Consider the following 21,743-nt stretch of genomic DNA (forward strand, 5'->3'; position numbering starts at 1 on the left):
GGGGGGGGGAGCATATAGATTTGCCCTTGTCTGTCCGTCCTGCTGAGAATGTTGTGTTGCGCGTAGCTCCAAAAGTATTTGACGTAGAGTCACAAAACTTTACAGGAATGTTGGTCAGCATGTGTAGTTGTGCACCTGGGGTTTCGCATCCAGATTCATTCAGTCGTGTAGGAGTTATGGCCCCTGACTTTGTTAAAATTGGTCATTTTAATGTTGTGTCGCGCCTAGCTCCAAAACTATTTGACCTAGAGTCACAAAACTTTACAAGAATGTTGGTCAGCATGTGTAGTTGTGCACCTGGGGTTTTGCGTCCTGATTCATTCAGTTGTGTAGTAGTTATGGCCCCTGACTTAGTAAAAAATTGGTCATTTTAATGTTGTGTCGCGTGTAGCTCCAAAAGTATTTGACCTAGAGTCACCAAAGTTTACAGGAATGTTGGTCAGCATGTGCAGTTGTGCACCTGGGTTTTCGTGTCCGGATTCATTCAGTTGTGTAGTAGTTATGGCCCCTGACTTAGTAAAAAATTGGTCATTTTAATGTTGTGTTGCGCGTAGCTCCAGAAGTATTTGACCTAGAGTCACCAAAGTTTACAGGAATGTTGGTCAGCATGTGCAGTTGTGCACCTGGGTTTTCGTGTCCGGATTCATTCAGTTGTGTAGTAGTTATGGCCCCTGACTTAGTAAAAAATTGGTCATTTTAATGTTGTGTTGCGCGTAGCTCCAAAAGTATTTGACCTAGAGTCACCAAAGTTTACAGGAATGTTGGTCAGCATGTGCAGTTGTGCACCTAGGGTTTTGCGTCTGGATTCACTAAATTTTGTAGGAGTTATGGCCCCTGACTTAGTTAAAAATTGATCATTTTAATGTTGTGTCGCGCGTAGCTCCAAAAGTAAAAATTTTGACCTAGAGTCACCAAAGTTTACAGGAATGTTGGTCAGCATGTGCAGTTGTGCACCTGGGGTTTCGCATCCGGATTCATTCAATCATGTAGGAGTTATGGCCCCTGACTTAATTAAAAATTGGTCATTTTAATGTTGTGTCGCGCGTAGCTCCAAAAGTATTTGACCTAGAGTCACCAAAGTTTAAAGGAATGTTGGTCAGCATTTGCGGTTGTGCACCTGGGGTTTCGCGTCCGGGTTCATTCAGTATTGTAGGAGTTATGGCCCCTGACCTAGGAAAAAAATTGTGTCCTTTGTCATGTAGTGGGGGCATCTGTGTCCCATGGACACATTTCTAGTTTTCATTTAAATTTTTTCTTCTATATTTTTAAATCTTGCATACACAGCAAAGTTATTTCAGATTCCAATGTTGTACTCACTACTGCATTATGTTATAGTCTACCATGTTAATATTTAGTTATTATTTACAATATATTTTATGTTTTCAAATGAATAAAAGTTTTAACTTTTTACTTTCTTTTGTTCTATTTCTGTGTATCACAGTACACACTTCGAAGAAGTTTTACTCATCTGAGTTTGTCCATCAGTGTCTCATCTGCAGGGGCTAATGCAAAGCTGTTATTTCCCAGTGACAAATTATCTAAAAATATAAAATGTGCACATAGAAAAATAACGTATTATGTTATGACACCTGTGTCCGTCTGTCTGTCTGTTAGTTCTGTTTCCGCTCTGTAACTCTTGAACCCCTTAAAGGATTTTAAAGAAACTTGGCACAAATGTTCACCACATCGAGACCACATGCAGAGCCATGTTTTAGATGGCTTGCTTCAAGGTCAAGGTCATACTTAGGGGTCAAAGGTCATGTGACTTTGTTTCGTGTCCGCTCTGTAACTCTTGAACTGCTCAAAGGATTTTAAAGATACTTGGCACAAATGTTCGCCACATTGAGACAACTTGCAGAGCGCATGTTTTGGATTGCTCACTTCAAGGTTAAGGTCATACATAGGTGTCAAAGCAATTTCATATCCGCTCTGTTACTCTTGAACCCCTGGAAGGATTTCGAAGAAACTTTACACAAACGTCTGCCACATCGAGACAACATGCAGAGCATATGTTTTGGATGGCCCGCTTCAAAGTCAAGGTCAAGGTCACACTCAAGGGTCATAGGTCATATGACTTTGTTTCGTGTCCGCTCTGTAACCCTTGAACTACTTAAGGATTTTAAAGAAACTTGGCACAAATGTTCATCACTTCGAGAGCATGTTTTTATAAGATCAAGGTCACACTTAGGGGTCAGAGGTCATACCTTCGGGCATAATTATGTCTCCCCGGGCCCCCCACCCAGTTTTTGCCCTGTCCGTCTGTCCGCTCGTCCATCCTTCCGTACGTCACACTTCATTTCTGATCAATAACTGGAGAACCATTTGACCTAGAACCTTCAAACGTCATAGGGTGGCAGGGCTTATAGAGTAGACGACCCTTATTGTTTTTGGGGTCACTCCATCAAAGGTCAAGGTCACAGGGGCCTGAACATGGAAAACCATTTCCAATCAATAACTTGAGAACCACTTGACCCAGAATGTTGAAACTTCATAGGATGATTGGACATGCAGTGTATATGACCCCTATTGATTTTGGGGTCACTCTTTTAAAGGTCAAGGTCACAGGGGCCTGAACGTGGAAAACCATTTCCGATAAATAACTTGAGAACCACTTGACCCAGAATGTTGAAACTTCATAGAATGATTTGACATGCAGAGTAGATGACCCCTATTGATTTTGGGATCGCTCTATTAAAGGTCAAGGTCACAGGGACCTGAACATGGAAAAACATTTCTGGTCAGTAACTTGAGAACCACCTGACCCAGAATGTTGAAACTTCATAGAGTGATAAGACTTGCAGAGTAGATGACCCCTACAGAGTTCAAGGTCGCAATGAACAGAACATGGAAATCCATTTCCAGTCAATAATTTGAGAACCATTTGACCTAGAACCTTCAAATTCACAGGTTGATAGGACTTACGGAGTAGATGAACCCTATTGTTTTTGGGGTCACACCATCAAAATTCAAGGTCACAGGGGGCTGAACATGAAAAACTCTTTTCAGTCAATAACTTGAGAACCACTTGACCCTGAATGTTGAAACTATATAGGATGACTGGACATTCAGAGTAAATGACCTCTACTGATTTTGGGGTCACTCAATCAAAGGTCAAGGTCACAGGAGCCTGAACGTGGAAAACAGTTTCCAATTCATAACTTGAGAACAACTAAGCTCAGAATTTTGAAACTTTGTGGAATGATTGGACATGCCAAGTAGATGATTCCTATTGCAGCCGACCATCAGTGTCGCTTTGACTTTTGCTTCTGTCCCCTATTGACTTCCTGCCTGTATGACTATGCCTTGGGGGAGACATGCGCTTTTCTACAAAAGCATCTTCTAGTTATATTGGTCCTCATTGCGGTGCTTTTGTACAGTATGTTTTACTGTACCGTCTACATGACGGGCTTATATTGTGACATTCTGGCACTCTTGTTAAAGAATTTAATACAAATGTTTCCCATAATGAGAATTTGACACACATAATACCCATACCACTTAGAGATCAAAAGTAAAGAGGATCTGTCATGTCCTGTCCATAGCTCCATCATTCATCAAGGGATTTTAGAATCACAAATACACCCCAGAATGCAAGACCCAGTTCCCTTACTTCTAGGTCAAGGTCATACTTAGTGGCAAAAGATACTACGTTATTTTTAGCTCGTCTGTATGAAGTAAATGGAGAACTACCCTACTTGACCAGACGTTGGCATCCTTCAGCCTCCACACCTTGGTTAAAGTTTTGATGCACTTTCTCTTCATCTCTGTAATTATTTGATGGATATCATATTTAACCTCATCAAGACAACATGCAGTGTGCAAGCCAGATCAAGGTCACACTGAAAGGTCAAGGGTCATGATAACATTTTACTTTCCCTGTATTAATTCAGTGTCCAGGACCCCAGTACATTGTATTTATTGCCTTAATAATTAGCTTTTGTTATTAGCTTGACTGTTTGAAGAGTAACTAGAACTGTCACAGGAATGACAAATAGTACCCACACAATACGGTCTTGTCACAGAAGTATCGCAAATTTTAAGTTGGTAAGGGGCCATAAATACATAAAAAAAATTGGTGGTTTGTAGCCAAAGTCAAACTTGACCTGTATTTTATGATGTTACACCTGTGTACCAAAAATTATTTAAATCTGTCAAGCCTTTAATGAGTTATTGTCCAACAACCATGAGTTTGACAAATTTTAAGTTGGAAAGGGGCCATAACTATGTAAAAAAATAGTGGTTTGAAATCAATGTCGAACTTGACCTGTATTTTATGATGTTACACTTGCGTACCAAACATTATTCAAATCTGTCAAGCCTTTCATGAGTTAATGTCTGGAAACCATGAAAACCAACAGACCAACCGACAGACCGAACAACCAACCAACCAACAAGCTCACTCCTATATACCCCCAAACTTTCGTTTGTGGGGGTATAATAATAGTTATTCTACTCAGTGTCGGCAGCAGCATCACCCCTTTGCTAAAGTTATGCATGCAAGTTCATATCTCGGGTAAACATTGCATGTATTTGATTGAAACTTTACACATGGCTACCTGGTCATCAAACCTAAATAATTAAATTAGTTTGATAATTATGTCTCCCCCCCCCCTCTGGGGGAGACTTATTGTTTTTGCCCTGTCCGTCCGTCCTTCCATCCGTACGTACGTCACACTTCATTTCCGAGCAATAACTGGAGAACCATTTGACCTAAAACCTTCAAACTTCATAGGGTGGTAGGGCTGCTGGAGTAGATGACCCCTATTGGTTTGGGGTCACTCCGTCAAAGGTCAAGGTCACAGGGGCCTGAACATTGAAAACCATTTCCGATCAATAACTAGAGAACCACTTGACCCAGAATGTTGAAACTTCATAGGATGATTGGTCATAAAGAGTAGATGACCCCTATTGATTTTGGTGTCATTCCATCAAAGGTCAAGGTCACAGGGGCCTGAACATTGAAAACCATTTCCGATCAATAACTAGAGAACCACTTGACCCAGAATGTTGAAACTTCATAGGATGATTGATCATGCAAAGTAGATGACCCCTATCGATTTTGGGGTCACTCCATCAAAGGTCAAGGTCACAGGAGCCTGAACATTGAAAACCATTTCCAATCAATAACTAGAGAACCACTTGACCCAGAATGTTGAAACTTCATAGGATGATTGGTCATGAAAAGTAGATGACCCCTATTGATTTTGGGGTCACTCCGTCAAAGGTCAAGGTCACAGGGGCCTGAACATTGAAAACCATTTCTGATCAATAACTAGAGAACCACTTGACCCAGACTATTGAAACTTAATAGGATGATTGGTCATGAAGAGTAGATGACCCCTATTGATTTTGGGGTCACTCCATCAAAGGTCAAGGTCACAGGGGCCTGAACATTGAAAACTATTTCCAGTCAGTAACTTGAGAACCACTTGACCCAGAATGTTGAAATTTAAGAGGATGATTGGCCATGAAGAGTAGATGACCCCTAACGATTTTGGGGTCACTCTGTTAAAGGTCAAGGTCACAGGGGCCCGAACATTGAAAACCATTTCCGGTCAGTAACTTGAGAACCACTTGACCCAGAATGATGAAACTTCATAGGATGATTGGTCATGCAGAGTAGATAACCCCTAACGATTTTGGTGTCACTCTGTTAAAGGTCAAGGTCACAGGGGCCTGAACATGGAAAACCATTTCCAATCAATAACTTGAGAACCTCTCGACCCAGAATGTTGAAACTTCATAGGATGATTGTTCATGACCCCTATTGTTTTTGGGGTCACTCCGTTAAAGGTCAAGGTCACAGGGGCCTGAACATTGATAACCAGTTCCGATCAATAATTTGAGAACCACTTGACCCAGAATGTTAAAACTTCATAGGATGATTGAACATGCAGAGTAGATGACCCCTATTGATTTTGGGGTCAGTCTATTAATGGTCAAGGTCACAGTGGCCTGTTCATGTAAAATCATTTTTATACGCCCATTTGAAAAACGGGACGTATTATGGGAATGCCCCTGGCGGGCGGGTGGGCGGGCGGGTGGGCAGCGTCCACAGACTTTGTCCGGAGCATATCTTCTACATGCATGAAGGGATTTTGATGAAACTTGGCACAGTTATTCACCATCATGAGACGGAGTGTCATGCGCAAAAACCAGGTCCCTAGGTCTAAGGTCAAGGTCACACTTAGAGGTCAAAGGTCAAATTCAAGAATGACTTTGTCCGGAGCATATCTTCTTCATGCATGGAGGGATTTTGATGTAAATTGGCACAAATGTTCATCATCATGAGACGGAGTGTCATGCGCAAGAACTTGGTCCCTAGGTCTAAGGTCAAAGTCACAATTCGAGGTCAAAGGATACAAGAAAGAAAACTTTGTCCGGAGCATATCTTCTTTATGCATGGAGGGATTTTGATATAACTTGGCACAAATGTTCACCACCACGAGGCGGAGTGTCATGCGCAAGAACCAGGTCCCTTGGTCTAAGGTCAAGGTCACACTTAGAGGTCAAAGGATACAAGAATAAAAACCTTGTCCGGAGCATTTCTTCTTCATGCATAGAGGGATTTTAATATAACTTTGCACAAATGTTCACCACTACAAGGCGGAGTGTCTTGCGCAAGAACCAGGTCCCTAGGTCAAAGGTCAAGGTCACACTTAGAGGCCAAAGGTCAGATACAAGAATGATTTTGTCTGAAGCATTTCTTCTTCATGCATGGAGGGATTTTGATGTAACTTGGCACAATTATACACCATCATGAGACAAAGTGTCATGCGCAGTTCCCTTCTTTAGAATTACTTCCCTTTGTTGTTACTATAAATAGCTTATATTCTAACTTTTTCATTACTAGTCATAGGGAAAAATCAAGACCACTCTTCTGTAGTACAACATGCATGCTACATCCAATTATGAGGTGTATTTTGACCAATCTCTACCTGGTAAAGATTTTTGTGTGGACTTACAATTTATTTTTTTGATTTTTTTTTTTTTTTTTTTTTTTTTAAGATTATCTTCCCTTAGTTGTTACTATAAATAACTTATATTGTTAAAAGTATAACTTTTTTATAATTGACCGTAGGGAAACAACAAGACCACTTTTCTGTGATACAACATAGATGTTACTTTCAAATTTTAGGTGTATTTTAAGGTATCTCTACCTGGTAAGGAGTTTTTTTGTGGATTTAGAAAAACAAATGACTTACAATGATTACTAAACAACCACAAAATTAAAATTCCATTTGCAAATACAGGTGCTAGAGTAAAGAAATTTGCTGTGACGGGCGTATATTGTGACATTCTGGCACTCTTGTTTGGAAATAACTTGAGAACCACTTGACCTAGAATGTTGAAACTTAATAGGATGATTGGACATGCAGAGTAGATGACCCCTGTTTATTTTGCAGTCACTTGATCAAAGTTCAAGGTCACAGGAGCCTGAACAGTGACTTGAGAAGCACTAGGCAGGGCCGTCGCCGGCTTCAAGAAAGTGGACCGGCCTTGGAACGTCGAAGGCGCCCCGCGAGTGCGAAGGCAGGAGGGGGTGTGGGGGGCAAGAGAGGGGGCTTTCTCCCCTCTCATAAGGGGGGTTTGGGGGTCTCCCCCGAGAAAATTTTAAGATTTGGGATGGCCGTAAGTGCCTTTTTTCTTGCATCTTAAAAGCATTTTCCATTAAGATTTTCAGTCAATTTTATAACAGTTGTCAAGGATAACTATCCGACATTTGCCCAATGAATGTTAATGTATTTCACTTCTGAGTGCCAGCCAATATGTACAAAAGAAAACAACTATTTTGACCCCTCTGTGGGTCTCATCAGGCGGTGGCACCAAACTTAATGCAATGATAAAGTAAAGGTGCGTTTCGGAAATTTATATGTCTTAGGTTGATTTGGAATTTCAGGTATGTCCATTTTGCAGCAATACGTTAAGCAACAAGTTAATCATATGGTTTCAGAATTTAGAGTAGATAGAAACAAAGTTTACTTTTTTTATAGTTGAGATGTACGCAAGATTATTCAAAATAATTAGAAGAAATTAGCTTTCGGTTAGTTTTGTTTTATTATACCGTGAAAAATACAATTGTTTCCAACTTATTAAACAAACGACTATTTTTTTCCATCAAAGCAATTATGATAGATTACAAAAAAAATTATGATTAATCCAATCAAGCAGGGTCGATACGTTTGACACGAAGTGTGCCGAAGTTTTCACACCCCGCGGGCAATCATGACAGATACCGCTCGTTGCCGATAATTAGCAAGGCAATACTTCGGCACTTTTAATCTATGCAAAAGCTGAAATTTTATGCGAAAAAACTGGTACGGCCGATATCATGTTCGGCCAAAAAAGTGGTCCGGCTATGGCCGGACCGGCCAGTCCGCCCGCGACGGCCTTGCTAGGCCAAGAGTGTTGAAATTTAGCGGGATGACTGGACATGCCAAGTAGATGATCCCTATTGCAGCCAACCATCAGTGTCTCTATGACTTTCGCTCCTGACCCCTATTGACTTCTTGCCTATAGGACTTTGCATTGGGGGAGACATGCGCTTTTTTACAAAAGCATTTTCTAGTTCTTGATTGTATTTAGTTTAATAATTGCCCTTTTTCGACATAGACAATTTGCTTAAAGTTTTGCCTGCAAGTATCTATCAAGCACTCTGTAACAACTCTTCTGTTCTGGACAATGCATCTCAGTGAACCAAGTTAGATTGTTGAATTTAATCAGAATTATGCCTGTTCAGGTGAGTTATTGTGATCGCTCGATGTCTGTTGTCTGTCTGTCAACATTTAGCTTGTGTATGCGATAGAGGCTTTTCAATTAATCTTCATGAAATTTAATCATAATGATTGCTTGATGAAATCTAGGTCGAGTTCGAATATGAGTCATCTAGGGTCAAAAAGTAGGTCACTAGGTCAAATCAAAGAAAACCTTGTGTATGCAATAGAGGCTGTATTTTTCAATTGATCTTCATGAAATTTGGTCAGAATGATTGCCTTGATGAAATCTCGGTCAAGAACGAATATGGGTCATCAGGGGTCAAAAACTAGGTCACATAGTCAAATCAAAGAAAAACATTGTGTATGCGATAGAAGCTGTATTTATCAATTGATCTTCATAGAATTTGATCAGATTGATTGCCTTGATGTAAAGTAGGTCACTAGATCGAATCAAAGATGTGTGATGTGTATGCGATTGAGGCTGTATTTTTCAATTCTTCATGGAATTTTGTCAGAGTGATCTAGGTCAAGTTTGAATATGGGTCATCTGGGGTCAAAAAGTAGGTCACTAGGTCATATCAAAGAAAATACTTGTTTAAACTCAAGAGACCACATTTTTGGTCCAATCTTAATGAAAAGTGGCCAGAATATTTGTTTCCATAAAATCACTAGGTCAAACATGTTTACACTGTTATGGTGTGTTTCTCAGGTTAGCGACGTAGGGCCATCCTGGCCCTCTTCTTTGGTTAAAGTCTGATAGATCATGGCCCATTTTTATGCCTCCCTTTGAAGAAGGAGTGGTATATTGTTTTGCAGATGTCCATTGTGGGTCTTTCTGTCCTGTCGGTTGGTTTGTAGACCAATCCGTTTCTGGATGATAAATCAGGAATGCTTGGGCCTAGGATCATGAAAGCTGATAGGGAGGTTGGTCATAAACAGCAGATGACCCCTGTTGATTTTGAGATCAGTAACTCAAAGGTCAAGGTCACAGTGACCCGGAACAGTTAAAGGTTTCCGGATGATAACTCAAGAACGCTTGGGCCTAGGATCATTAAAGTTGATCATCACCAGCAAATGACCCCTATTGATTTTGAGATCTGTAGGTCAACGGTCAAGGTCACAGTGACCCAGAAAAGTTAAATAATTCCCCGATGATAACTCAAGAACGCTTGGGCCTAGGATCATGAAAGTTGATAGGGAGGATGGTCATGACCAGTAGATGACCCCTACTGATTTTGAGGTCAGTAGAATAAAGGTCAAGGTCACATTGACCCGGAACATTCGCTGTAAGAGGTATGATGACACTAAATGTAAACTACAGTTTAGAGCAAAGTTTCACTTTCTTGAGCGTTGAATATTTCTTTCTAAGCGGATATATAAAAGATAAATCCCCAATGCTAGGCGGTGCCGTAATTCATATTACTAGCAATACATGTACTGTGTTATATTAGCAATAATAATAACACATGTATACATACGAAACAAAACATCATTGTGATGAGTACTGGATTTTATATCACGACTACTAGTAATCTATTGCAGCTCCCGCTTTCAAAAAAGGTGGAGATTTAAAGTAGCAAAGGCAAGGCTGGTACTCTCAATAAATCCAAGGAAAATATGATTCGGAAAGTAGGCGTTAATTGTACCGAACGGAAATGGACTGCGAGCTTTGGACAAAAAACATTGCCGTTGTTACCTCTGTGTGATGCAAGAAACTTGGAAAGGTCAGAGAACAGTCGCGCTTTGCAGGTAGCAAAGTGAGAAGATAGTTTGTGCAAGAGGAGACAAGATACCCTGATGTACAGGAAAACGAAATCAGTGGTCATGGGTGCCCAGTATGCTCTGACAAGGTGGAGAACAATTGGTAGGAAGCTGACATGGTCAGATAGTTGTCAATATGAACCACCCTTTCTTCGAATTCTACTCAAATAAGTCTATGACCTGTTATTGTCATCAGGAAATCTACACAGCCGAGGACTATAGGACAATCACAAGTCCCGACTGAGACAAGACAGGAACTATGGAACATACACTGTAAGCATGCAACAAGTCCCGAACTCAAGGCCGATACAGATGAGACAGTACTGTTTTGCATGATCGTTCTAACACATTGATACGTGGTAGAACCAAGAGGAGGCAAAACTGACACTTCAGATGATCAAGTTCATCAAAAAAGGACAGTAAATTCACAAACAGTCATCAGTTTGGACATTGTACAGTTGGGACATGAGTACTTGATAAAGTTGGAGATGTCTTTGAACCTCGTTCCAGATATCGTTAAGAAAACACTGACGCCAGATATAGATTCATGGTCCAAAAACAACAACGACAAGCACTTGGCGATGACTGGCAGTTCCCTTGGAATCTCGATGCGATGTGGCATGCAAGCGGATGTGGGTCAACTATTCTGAGCTTCAAGAGAGTATGTACAGAGAGCGTGATTGACAGACGTGGCTTTTACCCGTTGAGACTGTGAAGGAAGCGATTTACGTACGAGTGTAAAAACCAGAGCTGAACAGGGAGGGGACCGTTTCAATCTAGACCGCACATATATATCTGTGACAGGACATTTACATCGCTCACCCCTCTGGGCGGTGCAAGTCAAAAATAGAAGATTAGTTGGCTGGTAAAGTATGTAGTACACAGACGAAAGCTTCCAGATATCCTTTCCGCGCTTGTAACGTAACAAGAGCTCGTCGGACACGAAATGTCCCCCATGATGCATTCAGTAATTGCACAAGGAACAGAAATTATTTGCTCACTGTAAACAAAAGTTTTACTGTTCTGGTTCAATGTGACATTGACCTATTGACCTCAAAATCAACAGTGGTCATCTGCTGGTCATGGTCAACCTCCCTATTAAGTTTAGTGATTCTAGGCCCAAGCGTTCTCAAGGTATCGTCCGGAAAGAGTTTAACTGTTCCGGGTCAATGTGACATTGATCTTTAGCCTACAGACCTCAAAATCTATAGGGGTCATCTACAGGTCATGACCAACCTCCCTATCAAGTTTCATGATCCTAAGCCCAAGCGTTCTCAAGTTATTGTCTTGAAACAGTTTAAATGTTCCAGGTCGCTGTAACCTTGACCTTTGACCTACTGACGTTAAAATCAATAGGGGTCATCTGCTGATCATGATGAACCTCTGTATCATCTTTCATGACCCTTGGTCCAAGCGTTCTCAAATTATCGTCCAGAAACCATTTAACTGTTCCTGGTCGATATGACCTTGAACTTTGACCAAATGACCTCAATATTAATAGAGGTCATCTGCTGATCATGATCAATCTCCCTATTAATTGTCCTGATCCTAGGCCCAAGCATTCTTGAGTTATCATCCGGAAACCGTTTAACTGTTCCGGGTCACTGTGACCTTGAACTTTGCCTTACTGACCTCAAAATCAATAGGGCTTATTTGCTGGTCATGCCCAACCTTTCTATCAACTTTCATGATCCTAGGCCCAGGCGTTCTTGAGTTATCATCCGGAAACTGTTCAACTGTTCAGGGTCACTGTGACCTTGACCTTTGACATACAGATCTCAAAACCAATCGAGGTCATCTGCAGGTGATGACCAATCTTCCTATCAACTTTCATGATCCTAGACCCAAGCGTTCTTGAGTTGTCATCCGGAAACGGATTGGTCTACATACAGACCGACCGACCGACCGAGATCTTCAAAACAATATACCCCTCCTTCTTCGAAGGGGGACATAATAAAACGTATTAGCATCTGATGGCCCTTTCACGTTTCCGTAGAACCAATATTTATTACACGAAATTCAGTTTGAAACTATTGCTGAAATGTCTATATCTGCGGCCCTCAAATGCGGAAATATCTGTTAATATCCGAGGTGTACTGACAATTTTAGACAACATCAAAAAAGGACCTTTTGAATAATTTGACGAAGTTCCAAAAATCTCCATATATCCTTGCCCCGTTACGAACCCCTTGTTCCGAGTTCAAATATGTTTTCATAGATGAAAATCTGACATGTCGTGCTAAAGCCCAGGTATTTCAAATTGAACATTGACACCCCCATATTAAAGCAAAACAAAAAGTCAACGCGCATACAATTAGACGGGGTGACCCCTGCGCGTGACCCCTGACTACAGAACAGTGCACATTTACTTCCGGAAAAAGCTGAAGGTCGTCTGACGTCACTTTCTGTATGCCTGAAGAGGTATTAAAAGTGTGCTCGTCGTCCTAATATCCAATATACTTTGTGTGTGAAATAGAAAAGTTTAAAATACGTTCTAAATTATGTAGATCTACTAAATGCAGTACGCGTACAATGGCTAGTTATGATTCGGATCAAATTAATTCAAGTGACAAAAATCCACATGGACAATCTAACACAGAGGTCAAACTCGATAGTAATGTTTTAAGTTCAAAGTGTCGGATTCATACCAGCAAACGCTTTAAATCTTTTTGTGGGGATCATGATGAATTGGTGTGCGAGGAATGTGTTTATTATGATCATAGGTAAGTCCAAAAATAATTTTCAAAACATTTCATTGACACCTTTGCTCCTTCCCCAATATGTTTTCAAAGAGAAAAGAAACGACTGATAGTCTGTCCGTCAAACTTTGGACCCGGTCCATTACTCCGCCACCTGCAAATAGATTTTACCGTATTTTCCGGACAATAGACCGCTGCACCGTATTGGCCGTAGCCGTATATTTTAACTATCAGGCCGCTCCGGCATATTGGCCGCGGCCTATACTCCGCAAAGCGGCGAACTTGACCATGTTGTATAAAGACTAGCTGTTCTCGATAAATAGTCACTGAAGTCGGTTTATTTACTGGTAATCACACTTGATAGTGAAATATTAAGTGCGAACTGTAAGTTATCGTGAGCTGTTTTCAAAGGCCCTCTCAGCAAAACTTTTTACTTGATTCGATCGGGCAAGATAGATATGGTTATACCGACGAGAAAGAGAAAATTGTTTGGTTCCATGCGCTGAAGAGAATGGAAATCGGTATGTTGGCCGCTTCTTTGAGGTATGTAACAGAAAACACTGTCTAAACTTAACGAGTTTCAATTTCCGATACATAGTTCAGTTTCATATACTTTTGCCTAAATATAAAGTATCGTATATAATTTTGTATCCTGTATCCCAAGGTTACATTTAACACACTATATGGAAAGTTTTGTGTTTTTAGGACATATCATATATGGCCCAAAAACACAACACTTTCCACACCCTTCGTTTTTTGTATCCTGGTTACATAGGATACATAGGGATACACTTTGTATGTGCAGATTTTTTGTTTTTACCATTATAACATTATATTATTATTCTATCAATTTTTTATTTTTATTATGTTTTATTTCATTGAAACATTATAGATCTATTATTATTTGATTATTATGTTTTATTTCCTTAAAACATTATATTATTATTTTAAGCCATAGATTTCTATTTCTTACTTTATTCTTCATTCATTTAAATACTTTACATTTGGTATATTATTGTGTTTAAGCCATATTTCTGACTTTAATCTTCTTTCATTTAAATAGTTTACTTTACACTTGCCACTGATGGTAAAAGGTGTCAACATTATGTAACTTCTGTTTGATGTTGCACTAATTAGTTGTAGAACAGTCATAAATCACCAAGTGGGGGGTTTGGCCATAAATCACCAGGTGGGATCAGCCAATCAGAACAGTAGTTGATATCTCAGCTGATAAGGATATTTATCCCTTGTATCCCTGTATGACTGACCAATTTGGTGAAATATTAAAAGGTATGCTTGTAACCCCCTTGTATCCCTGTGCTGCCATATATGCCCTTGTATCCCTGTATGACTGACCAATTTGCTAAAATATTTTAAAAAAATCTAGTGGTAATAATTGATCTTGTATCCCACTATTGCCTGACAAAACCATTGTATCCCTTTTGCCTAAATATAAAGTATCGTATATAATTTTGTATCCTGTATCCCAAGGTTACATTTAACACACTATATGGAAAGTTTTGTGTTTTTAGTACATATCTATAAAACAACTGGCTAATTTCACAGTTTGTCTTTTGTTGTCAAATACAGGCCGAAATCGTGGAAATTTTACAAAGATGGGAATTCTTTAAATTATGAACATAAAACATATTCATTTCGTGTTAAAATATATTTCCCATACCGAGATGTAATATTGATATAGTTTATAGGCCGCATGAAAGGCCCATTTAGAATAAAATAAAATGACGTATAGGCCGCTTCGACGCATAGGCCGCACGCCTGAAAATTTCACTTTTTTTAACGTATAGGCCGCGGCCTATTGTCCGGAAAATATGGTAATTTTACTAAGCACACATATTCTTTGTAAGAAGACATTCTGCAAGAATCTAGACCCATGTTGTTTCTCAGAGGCCAAGTCCACAGTTGCAAGTAAAAGACTAAAAGGGTAGATTCTTCGGCCGGAATTATATAGCTCTGTCATCCGTCAAGGTTTTTTTTATATATATTACTTGGCACAATAATACTTCATAACTAGTCAAAAATTAAACCCACCAAACTGTTGATCGTTCCCAAAAGGTCAATATCATATTTGAAAGTTGAAATTTAACCTGAGGGTCTTGCTCGTGTCAAAGTCTGTCAAAGAATTTTGATATATTCCCAATACTAAGATGATTTGTATAATGAACGTACAAACGTCCGCTTCGAGTGTGGGAGGTCGTGGGTTCGATCCCTGGCCGCGTCATTCCAAAGACGTAAAAAATGGTACCAGCAGCTCCCTTGCTTGGCACTCAGCATTAAAAGGGAAACTTGCCTTATCTCTCATACCCTCGTACCGATGGATTCAATCAGGAATGAGGTGTCGAGAGTGATTAATTTAAGTTTTAAAACTTCCTTCACAATCAACCTAAAATGAATTATGTATAAACTAAACTTGCAGGTCAAAGGTTTATAGGGTCTGCTTTATGTCATTACATTCGCCATCTATCAAGAGATTAAAATAATCTATCAAAAATGATCCCATACAATGCCGTTAAAGTCAAGGTCAAATTTGGATATAAAAAGTTTATTGGGCCACTTTTCTATAATTTAACTTGGTATAATGAGACGATTTGTCATGCAAAGAACTAGGAACCAAAGCTCCAACGGTGTTAATTTAAATATCTAAATATTCAATACATTTTCAACTTGAATTTTCACATCTACATGTATGGTCACATTTATTTACCCAAGGCCAAGGTTACACTATTTTGGTACTTAACCTGTACCTTTATTATTCATAGTATTTACCCAAGGCCAAGGTTACACTATTTTGGTACTTAACCTGTACCTTTATTATTCTTAGTATTTTTTTCCATAACAAATCAAATCCAAGGTCCTCAGACGGCGGACGTTTTATTGCAATTTCCTGTGTAACTGTGTTTTAAATAATATTGACAAAATGAAAACAAAATATATCGGTTCTATAACAGACGCAAAATACAACCAGGAACCCAAAATTTATAAAGCCACCACCAGTTTACACTTACACGGACTACAATCTGTAGTATAGATTTGCATAAAATGGAATATGATCTATTTGTTTTGCTAAGTTATACACTAAATGGTTTGCTAGAGTGGATAAAATCTTACATTTCAGAAGATGTAATAACATTGTTGATCTAGATAGAGTGTCAAAGGGAGTCAAGCAATGTCAAGAATATCAAGAATCAACTGCCAGCCTACATAACCTGAAAGATGATCTTGAAAAATTAAAAGTGGCCAGAGAAAATGATAAAATCAGGGTTGATAGAGAAAGAAAGAAAATCAAAAATAAAATGCAAGAAGCTGCAGAAAAAGTCAAAGTCAATTTGACAAAATTGTTAAAAGAGGGTAATGAAAATCTGGATAGGAAGTACAAGGAATTTGAAGGAGACATTGATGGTGAATTAAAGATTCTTGAACAGTCATTAGCAAAAGTGACTCAAAAAATTGACGGTCTTCAAGCAGATGAAAAAGATGCTTTCATTAAAATGAAAACAAACAGAAACATACAAACAGATGCAAAGAAAACAATTAAAACTGTATCAGAGCATGTGAGAAACGAAAGGCTTAAGTACACTGTAAACACTGCATTTGACAAAGCTTCAACTCAGACGGAGCTCGGACGACTTTCATTTGAAAATGAAAATCTTCCACCAAGACCAAGGCTGTTTCATGAAGTATGTGAATATGATGCGAATCTACAAGGAACGTATAATGTTAACATGAAAAATGATTCAGTTTCTTGTCACATTTTAGACTCTTGTCTTCTTAACGACGGATCCATGGTTCTTACAGATCTTAATCATAACCTGTTACTTAACATTGACCAATCATACAAAATAGCGGCATCGTGTGAAGTTCTTGGCAAACCCTGGGGTGTCTGTTCAACCAGCAATACAGAAGTTGCCGTTACCCTAATTGGTAAGCAAACGGTTCAGTTTGTTGCTATAGATGCATTCATGGAGTTGAAACATAACTTTAAAGTTGGTAGGACATGTCGGGGAATACTCTTCAAAGATGGGAACCTGTTTGTGTGTTGTGGTGGCGGATCATCCTACTGGCGTTCATTTTTTGAGGGTCCAGGTGAGATAAGGGTGTATAGTCTACAGGGAATACCTCTTACAACCTTCCAAAATGACGAAAATGGTAGACGTTTGTTTGGACGCCCAAGGGACATAATTATTAATCCAGAGAACAATCTATTTTATATAACAGATGAAACAAATGGAGTCATCATTCTGAACAGGCGCGGTCAAAAGCTTTCCACGATAACAGATAAAAATCTCACAGCAGCTAGAGGAATCACGTTCGACAACAGGGGCCAATTGTTTGTTGGCTGTTTCAAATCCAACCACGTCCTTCTGTTTGACGGAGAAGGAGTTCTTATACATATACCTGTAACAACGAAAGTGGGTGTGTTGTCGGTCAGATCACTGTGTCTAAAAGCAGGTAATCTAGTAGTTACAGGTGAAAATGATGCCATACAGGTCTTTGACTTGGCTAGAAGATACTAAACATTTAGCGATGTAATACAGACTTAGACTTGGCTAGAAGGTACTTAACCTCTAATGATGTAATTTAGGTCCGTGGCATTGAAAGCAGATGGCGCTATTATACTTTAACAACTTTTACAAATACACAACATCAATACAAAAAGATATCTTATTGTTCAACTTTGCAGTTTAACTTGTGGATACAAAACATAAAACACAAGTACGTGTAAAAAAACCTTTACAGTAAAGCGTTATTTAATTTTAACTCTTGGGCTAAACTTAGAAGTGTTCAAAGTATACGTATAGACAGCGATGTCACAATTTAAAAGGGAAATTACGGAATCTTTGACTTTCAGCACATCGAGTTAGTTAATAGAGAAATTCATATTTCAGCATGATAAATAAGAATAGAACAATATGTTCGTAACTGATATAGGAATTCTAACATATCGCCAAACATTTCTGGAGTGTTGGAATTGTGTATATAACATCGTCATGAGAAGTGTAGTTTTGGAATTCATGAAACTTTTCAGTTTAACAATATAGTCTCATGCAACAGTGAATCAAGTCATCGTCTGATATGCAAATAATGCACCAGCAAACAGAGAATTAAACTGTTTTACATGACCTCTGTCTTCTGCAAATATTCGATCCTTCTTTGGAATTTCACGGACATCAAAATAAGATGTACTACAGACTTGTAAATGTGTGTTTGCTATCACTTTAGATTGAACTAACCTGTGTTTGTAATGATATGTATAACCAAGAGCCTTAAATTAACCAAAACAAAGGATGGTGATTCTAATTATATCATGTACGTAAACTGTTAAAGTACAACAATGAACTTACTAATTTCTACGTGATTTTTCACGAAATACGTCTTCTTTACAAAATCAAACAAGGATAAGGGAAATTTAGATGCCTTTAAGTCCAAGGTAATTTTGTATTTAGCGGCTTAGGGAGAAAACATTTTGCCATATCTACTCTATATCGACCAGGGGTGACTAACTTAAAGGTCTCTAAGTCCTAGGAACATTTAGATTTTAGTGTTACAGCTAAGGTAGTTGCATAGAGTGCTAGTCTCGCCCTTGGTTTAGTTATTGCAAAGTGTAAGATTATTGGTGGGGTCTGCTAGAATGTATTCACAAAATTATACGACTCCATTGTTTGGCCCGTCATAGAATATGGTGCGGCTATATGGGACGGTTAGTCCTTTTCCTGTATAAATGCCGTCCAAAATCGTGCCATGAGATACTCTTTAGGCGTAGAGAAGTACACACCATGCTGCTGTCATGGGTGAAATGACTTGGCAACCCCCTTTAGTACGACAGTGGAAAAGTATCTTTAGATACTGGACCCGTCTTTCTAACATGAATATTGCTAGACGCATTTCACTCTGGACTACTTCTAAAGCAAACATTAAGTGTAAAATAGATCATTTATTGTAAAGAGTCAGATAAGCTTGTTTAATTAAATTGAATGACTTTACAGATATGATTGTTCCAATTTCGGTATATTTTTGTTGAGAATATGGTTGAGAAGCAATGGATAAATTTAAGAATGATTGGTTACACTCTATTGTCAGTGGGCACGGTCGTAATAATTACGTAAATATAGATTGTTAAAATCAGAAAATTCTCCAGAGAAATTCTGTAATATGATTCTTCCACTAAGACACAGAATTTCGCAGTGGTGTGGTTCTTATAAGGCTTGAAACATGAAGCTATGAAAGCCTTAGGCTTGAGGACAGATTATGTCATATTTGCAGTGTTCTAGAAGATGAAAAATATGGGGTTTTTTTTAATGTAGCCTTTATGAAGACTTGCGTTTTAATCTGCTAGATATTGCTGTCAAAGTTGATCCATGTTTTAGTTACAAGACTCTCAATGAAAAATTAAATGTTTCTTTTTACTCATCCTTCTTTAATACGTAGCTGTGTCAAAACCTGTTTTAATGTCTTTACAAAAACGCAGTTTTTATCTTTTTAGATAATCTCGGTTAACATTTCTTAAAGTTATTTTATATAATTTTATTACATCTGAGTACTAGTTGTTAAAAAATCCACTCTCTGTATGACTGAAGTTGGTAAAAGTTTTTCTCCTCTTTTTTTTTTAAGCTGTAAAATTGATTGCTTTTTGTTATATTTTGTAAATATAAATCCTCCTTTTCATTTTTAGGCAATATCATAACAACTTCTCCTCAGTTTGTTTCTTTTTTAACACGTCGTGGCCTCAACGCGAAACTAGTCTATCTGCTTCTTTTTCTATATACACATAGACTAGTTTCGCGTTGAGGCCACGACGTGTAACGCTGCACGTGTTACGTGAAGTTTCTTTGGGGAATATTTGCTCAAAGTCAGTCTTTTTTTTATTATTATTTATTTGTTTCGAGTCCGTTAAATTGAGGGAATTAGCAAAATCTTGATTCCGTTTCTTCTTTTATTCAGTTTTCAACAACAATATATGGATGTCCACATAACAACAATAATTTCTAAAAACACGACAACATTAATAAAAACGTTGAAATTATCTAGTCGGATATCTCGACATGAAACACATCTTATTTCGTAGATGAAATCATTCTGTCTCTGTTATCATTGACTTTTTATGAGGTTCATGACAACAATAAAATTAACCAATGATATTTCAGGAAACCTACACGTCCCCTAGCAACAAATCTCGCATACCGCGATACCTAGTGATTTCACGTGACCAGGGACCTCTGTCCTTGCGTGTCAAAAGATTATTATCTTACTGAACAGATATTAAGATTATGTAATAAAATGCAAAAAGACTATTAAAAGACGTATAAAAGCAATTAGTTTGACACTGCAAGATCTTATCAATGTTTAGTAAGAAATAAAACATTTTTATAATGACAGCATGTAAATTCTTTTTGTTCTTTTAAAATTGTTAACAAAGTTGGAGTTTTTACATATACAACAATTTTTAAACATTTTTAAAACAAATTATTTGAAAGTTTTTAACACTAATGTCACCGCATGACACATGTATAAGAACGGCAATGTACCAATATGTAATCATATATGTTTTAATATTGTATTGTACATAGAGAAGACTGAAATAAAGAAATAATTAATATATAAAAACGTTTAAACATGCTTTCAAATATGATCGGACTATGTTGTATAGACGATCTACGATATGGAATTTTACCGCTAATATTAGAGACAAGTAACTCTGCACATTATGTAATGCGCGAGTTGTGGAGAATAAAATACAATTCATTTTAGGCGTGAACTCCATAACAATATAAGAAGTAGAACACTTTGTGATTTAATACGCAATAGAGATTTCATTGACAGGACAATGATTGACAAAATGCCCTTTGTGCTTCATTCCTATCCAAGAAAAAACGCTTTATACATTGTTAGAACTTACCTATAATAGAAGAAACTTTATTTACTTGGGAACCGTTTTAAATTAATTTTAGTGTACAGTATATTCCTTGTCGTCTGAGTATATCATGGCCGTAGCGACTATTGAGGCAACAGGGGCACTTGCTTCGGTCAATCCGTCTGCCTCGTCTGTCGCGGTCGATTTTTCTGCTTCAGTTGCCTCGGCTCATTTTTGTCTGGCCATTTATTTTGGTCTCTGGGTTTGGTTTTCTCTTAGCTGTATGAATTATCAGCCATTCTTGAAGAATCAGATCTCGGTTTAGAAAGTATTTTTTCGAATAGCTTTGTTATAAAAATATGGAACAAACGATAGCATATATCTTCGACGTCACAACCGTGTGTACATGTGAGATATATCAGTATCGTACTTCGGTTAGTGTGTGCGTGTGTGTGTGTGTTCGGGCCCAGTTTAACGTCTTTTTCAACAATTTTTCAGTCATATAAACGACGGTGTCTACTTGTAGCAGTGAACACAATGCCCAACTTTATAGTGCTGCCTCACTGGAATATCACGCCGTAGACACGTGGCATGATACCCCACCCAGTCACATTATACTGACAGGGCTGACCAGTCCTAGTACTATCCTCTTAATGCTGAGCGCCAAGCGAGGAAGCTACTAGTACCCTTTTTACG

At 38.5% G+C, this 21,743-nt stretch overlaps 1 protein-coding gene across 1 annotated transcript; it reads left to right on the forward strand.

Annotated features, from left to right (window-relative positions):
• Positions 1 to 12,936: 12,936 nt before the first annotated feature.
• Positions 12,937 to 19,958, forward strand: LOC123523581 (uncharacterized). Its single transcript, XM_045301242.2, has 2 exons — positions 12,937 to 13,201; positions 16,314 to 19,958. The coding sequence occupies exons 1-2, from the start codon at positions 13,011 to 13,013 to the stop codon at positions 17,710 to 17,712; spliced, it is 1,590 nt and encodes a 529-aa protein (XP_045157177.2). The 5' UTR covers positions 12,937 to 13,010; the 3' UTR covers positions 17,713 to 19,958.
• The last annotated feature ends 1,785 nt before the right edge of the window (positions 19,959 to 21,743 follow it).

Source organism: Mercenaria mercenaria, chromosome 3, assembly GCF_021730395.1.
Source record: "Mercenaria mercenaria strain notata chromosome 3, MADL_Memer_1, whole genome shotgun sequence".
Taxonomy (NCBI): Eukaryota; Metazoa; Mollusca; class Bivalvia; order Venerida; family Veneridae; genus Mercenaria; species Mercenaria mercenaria.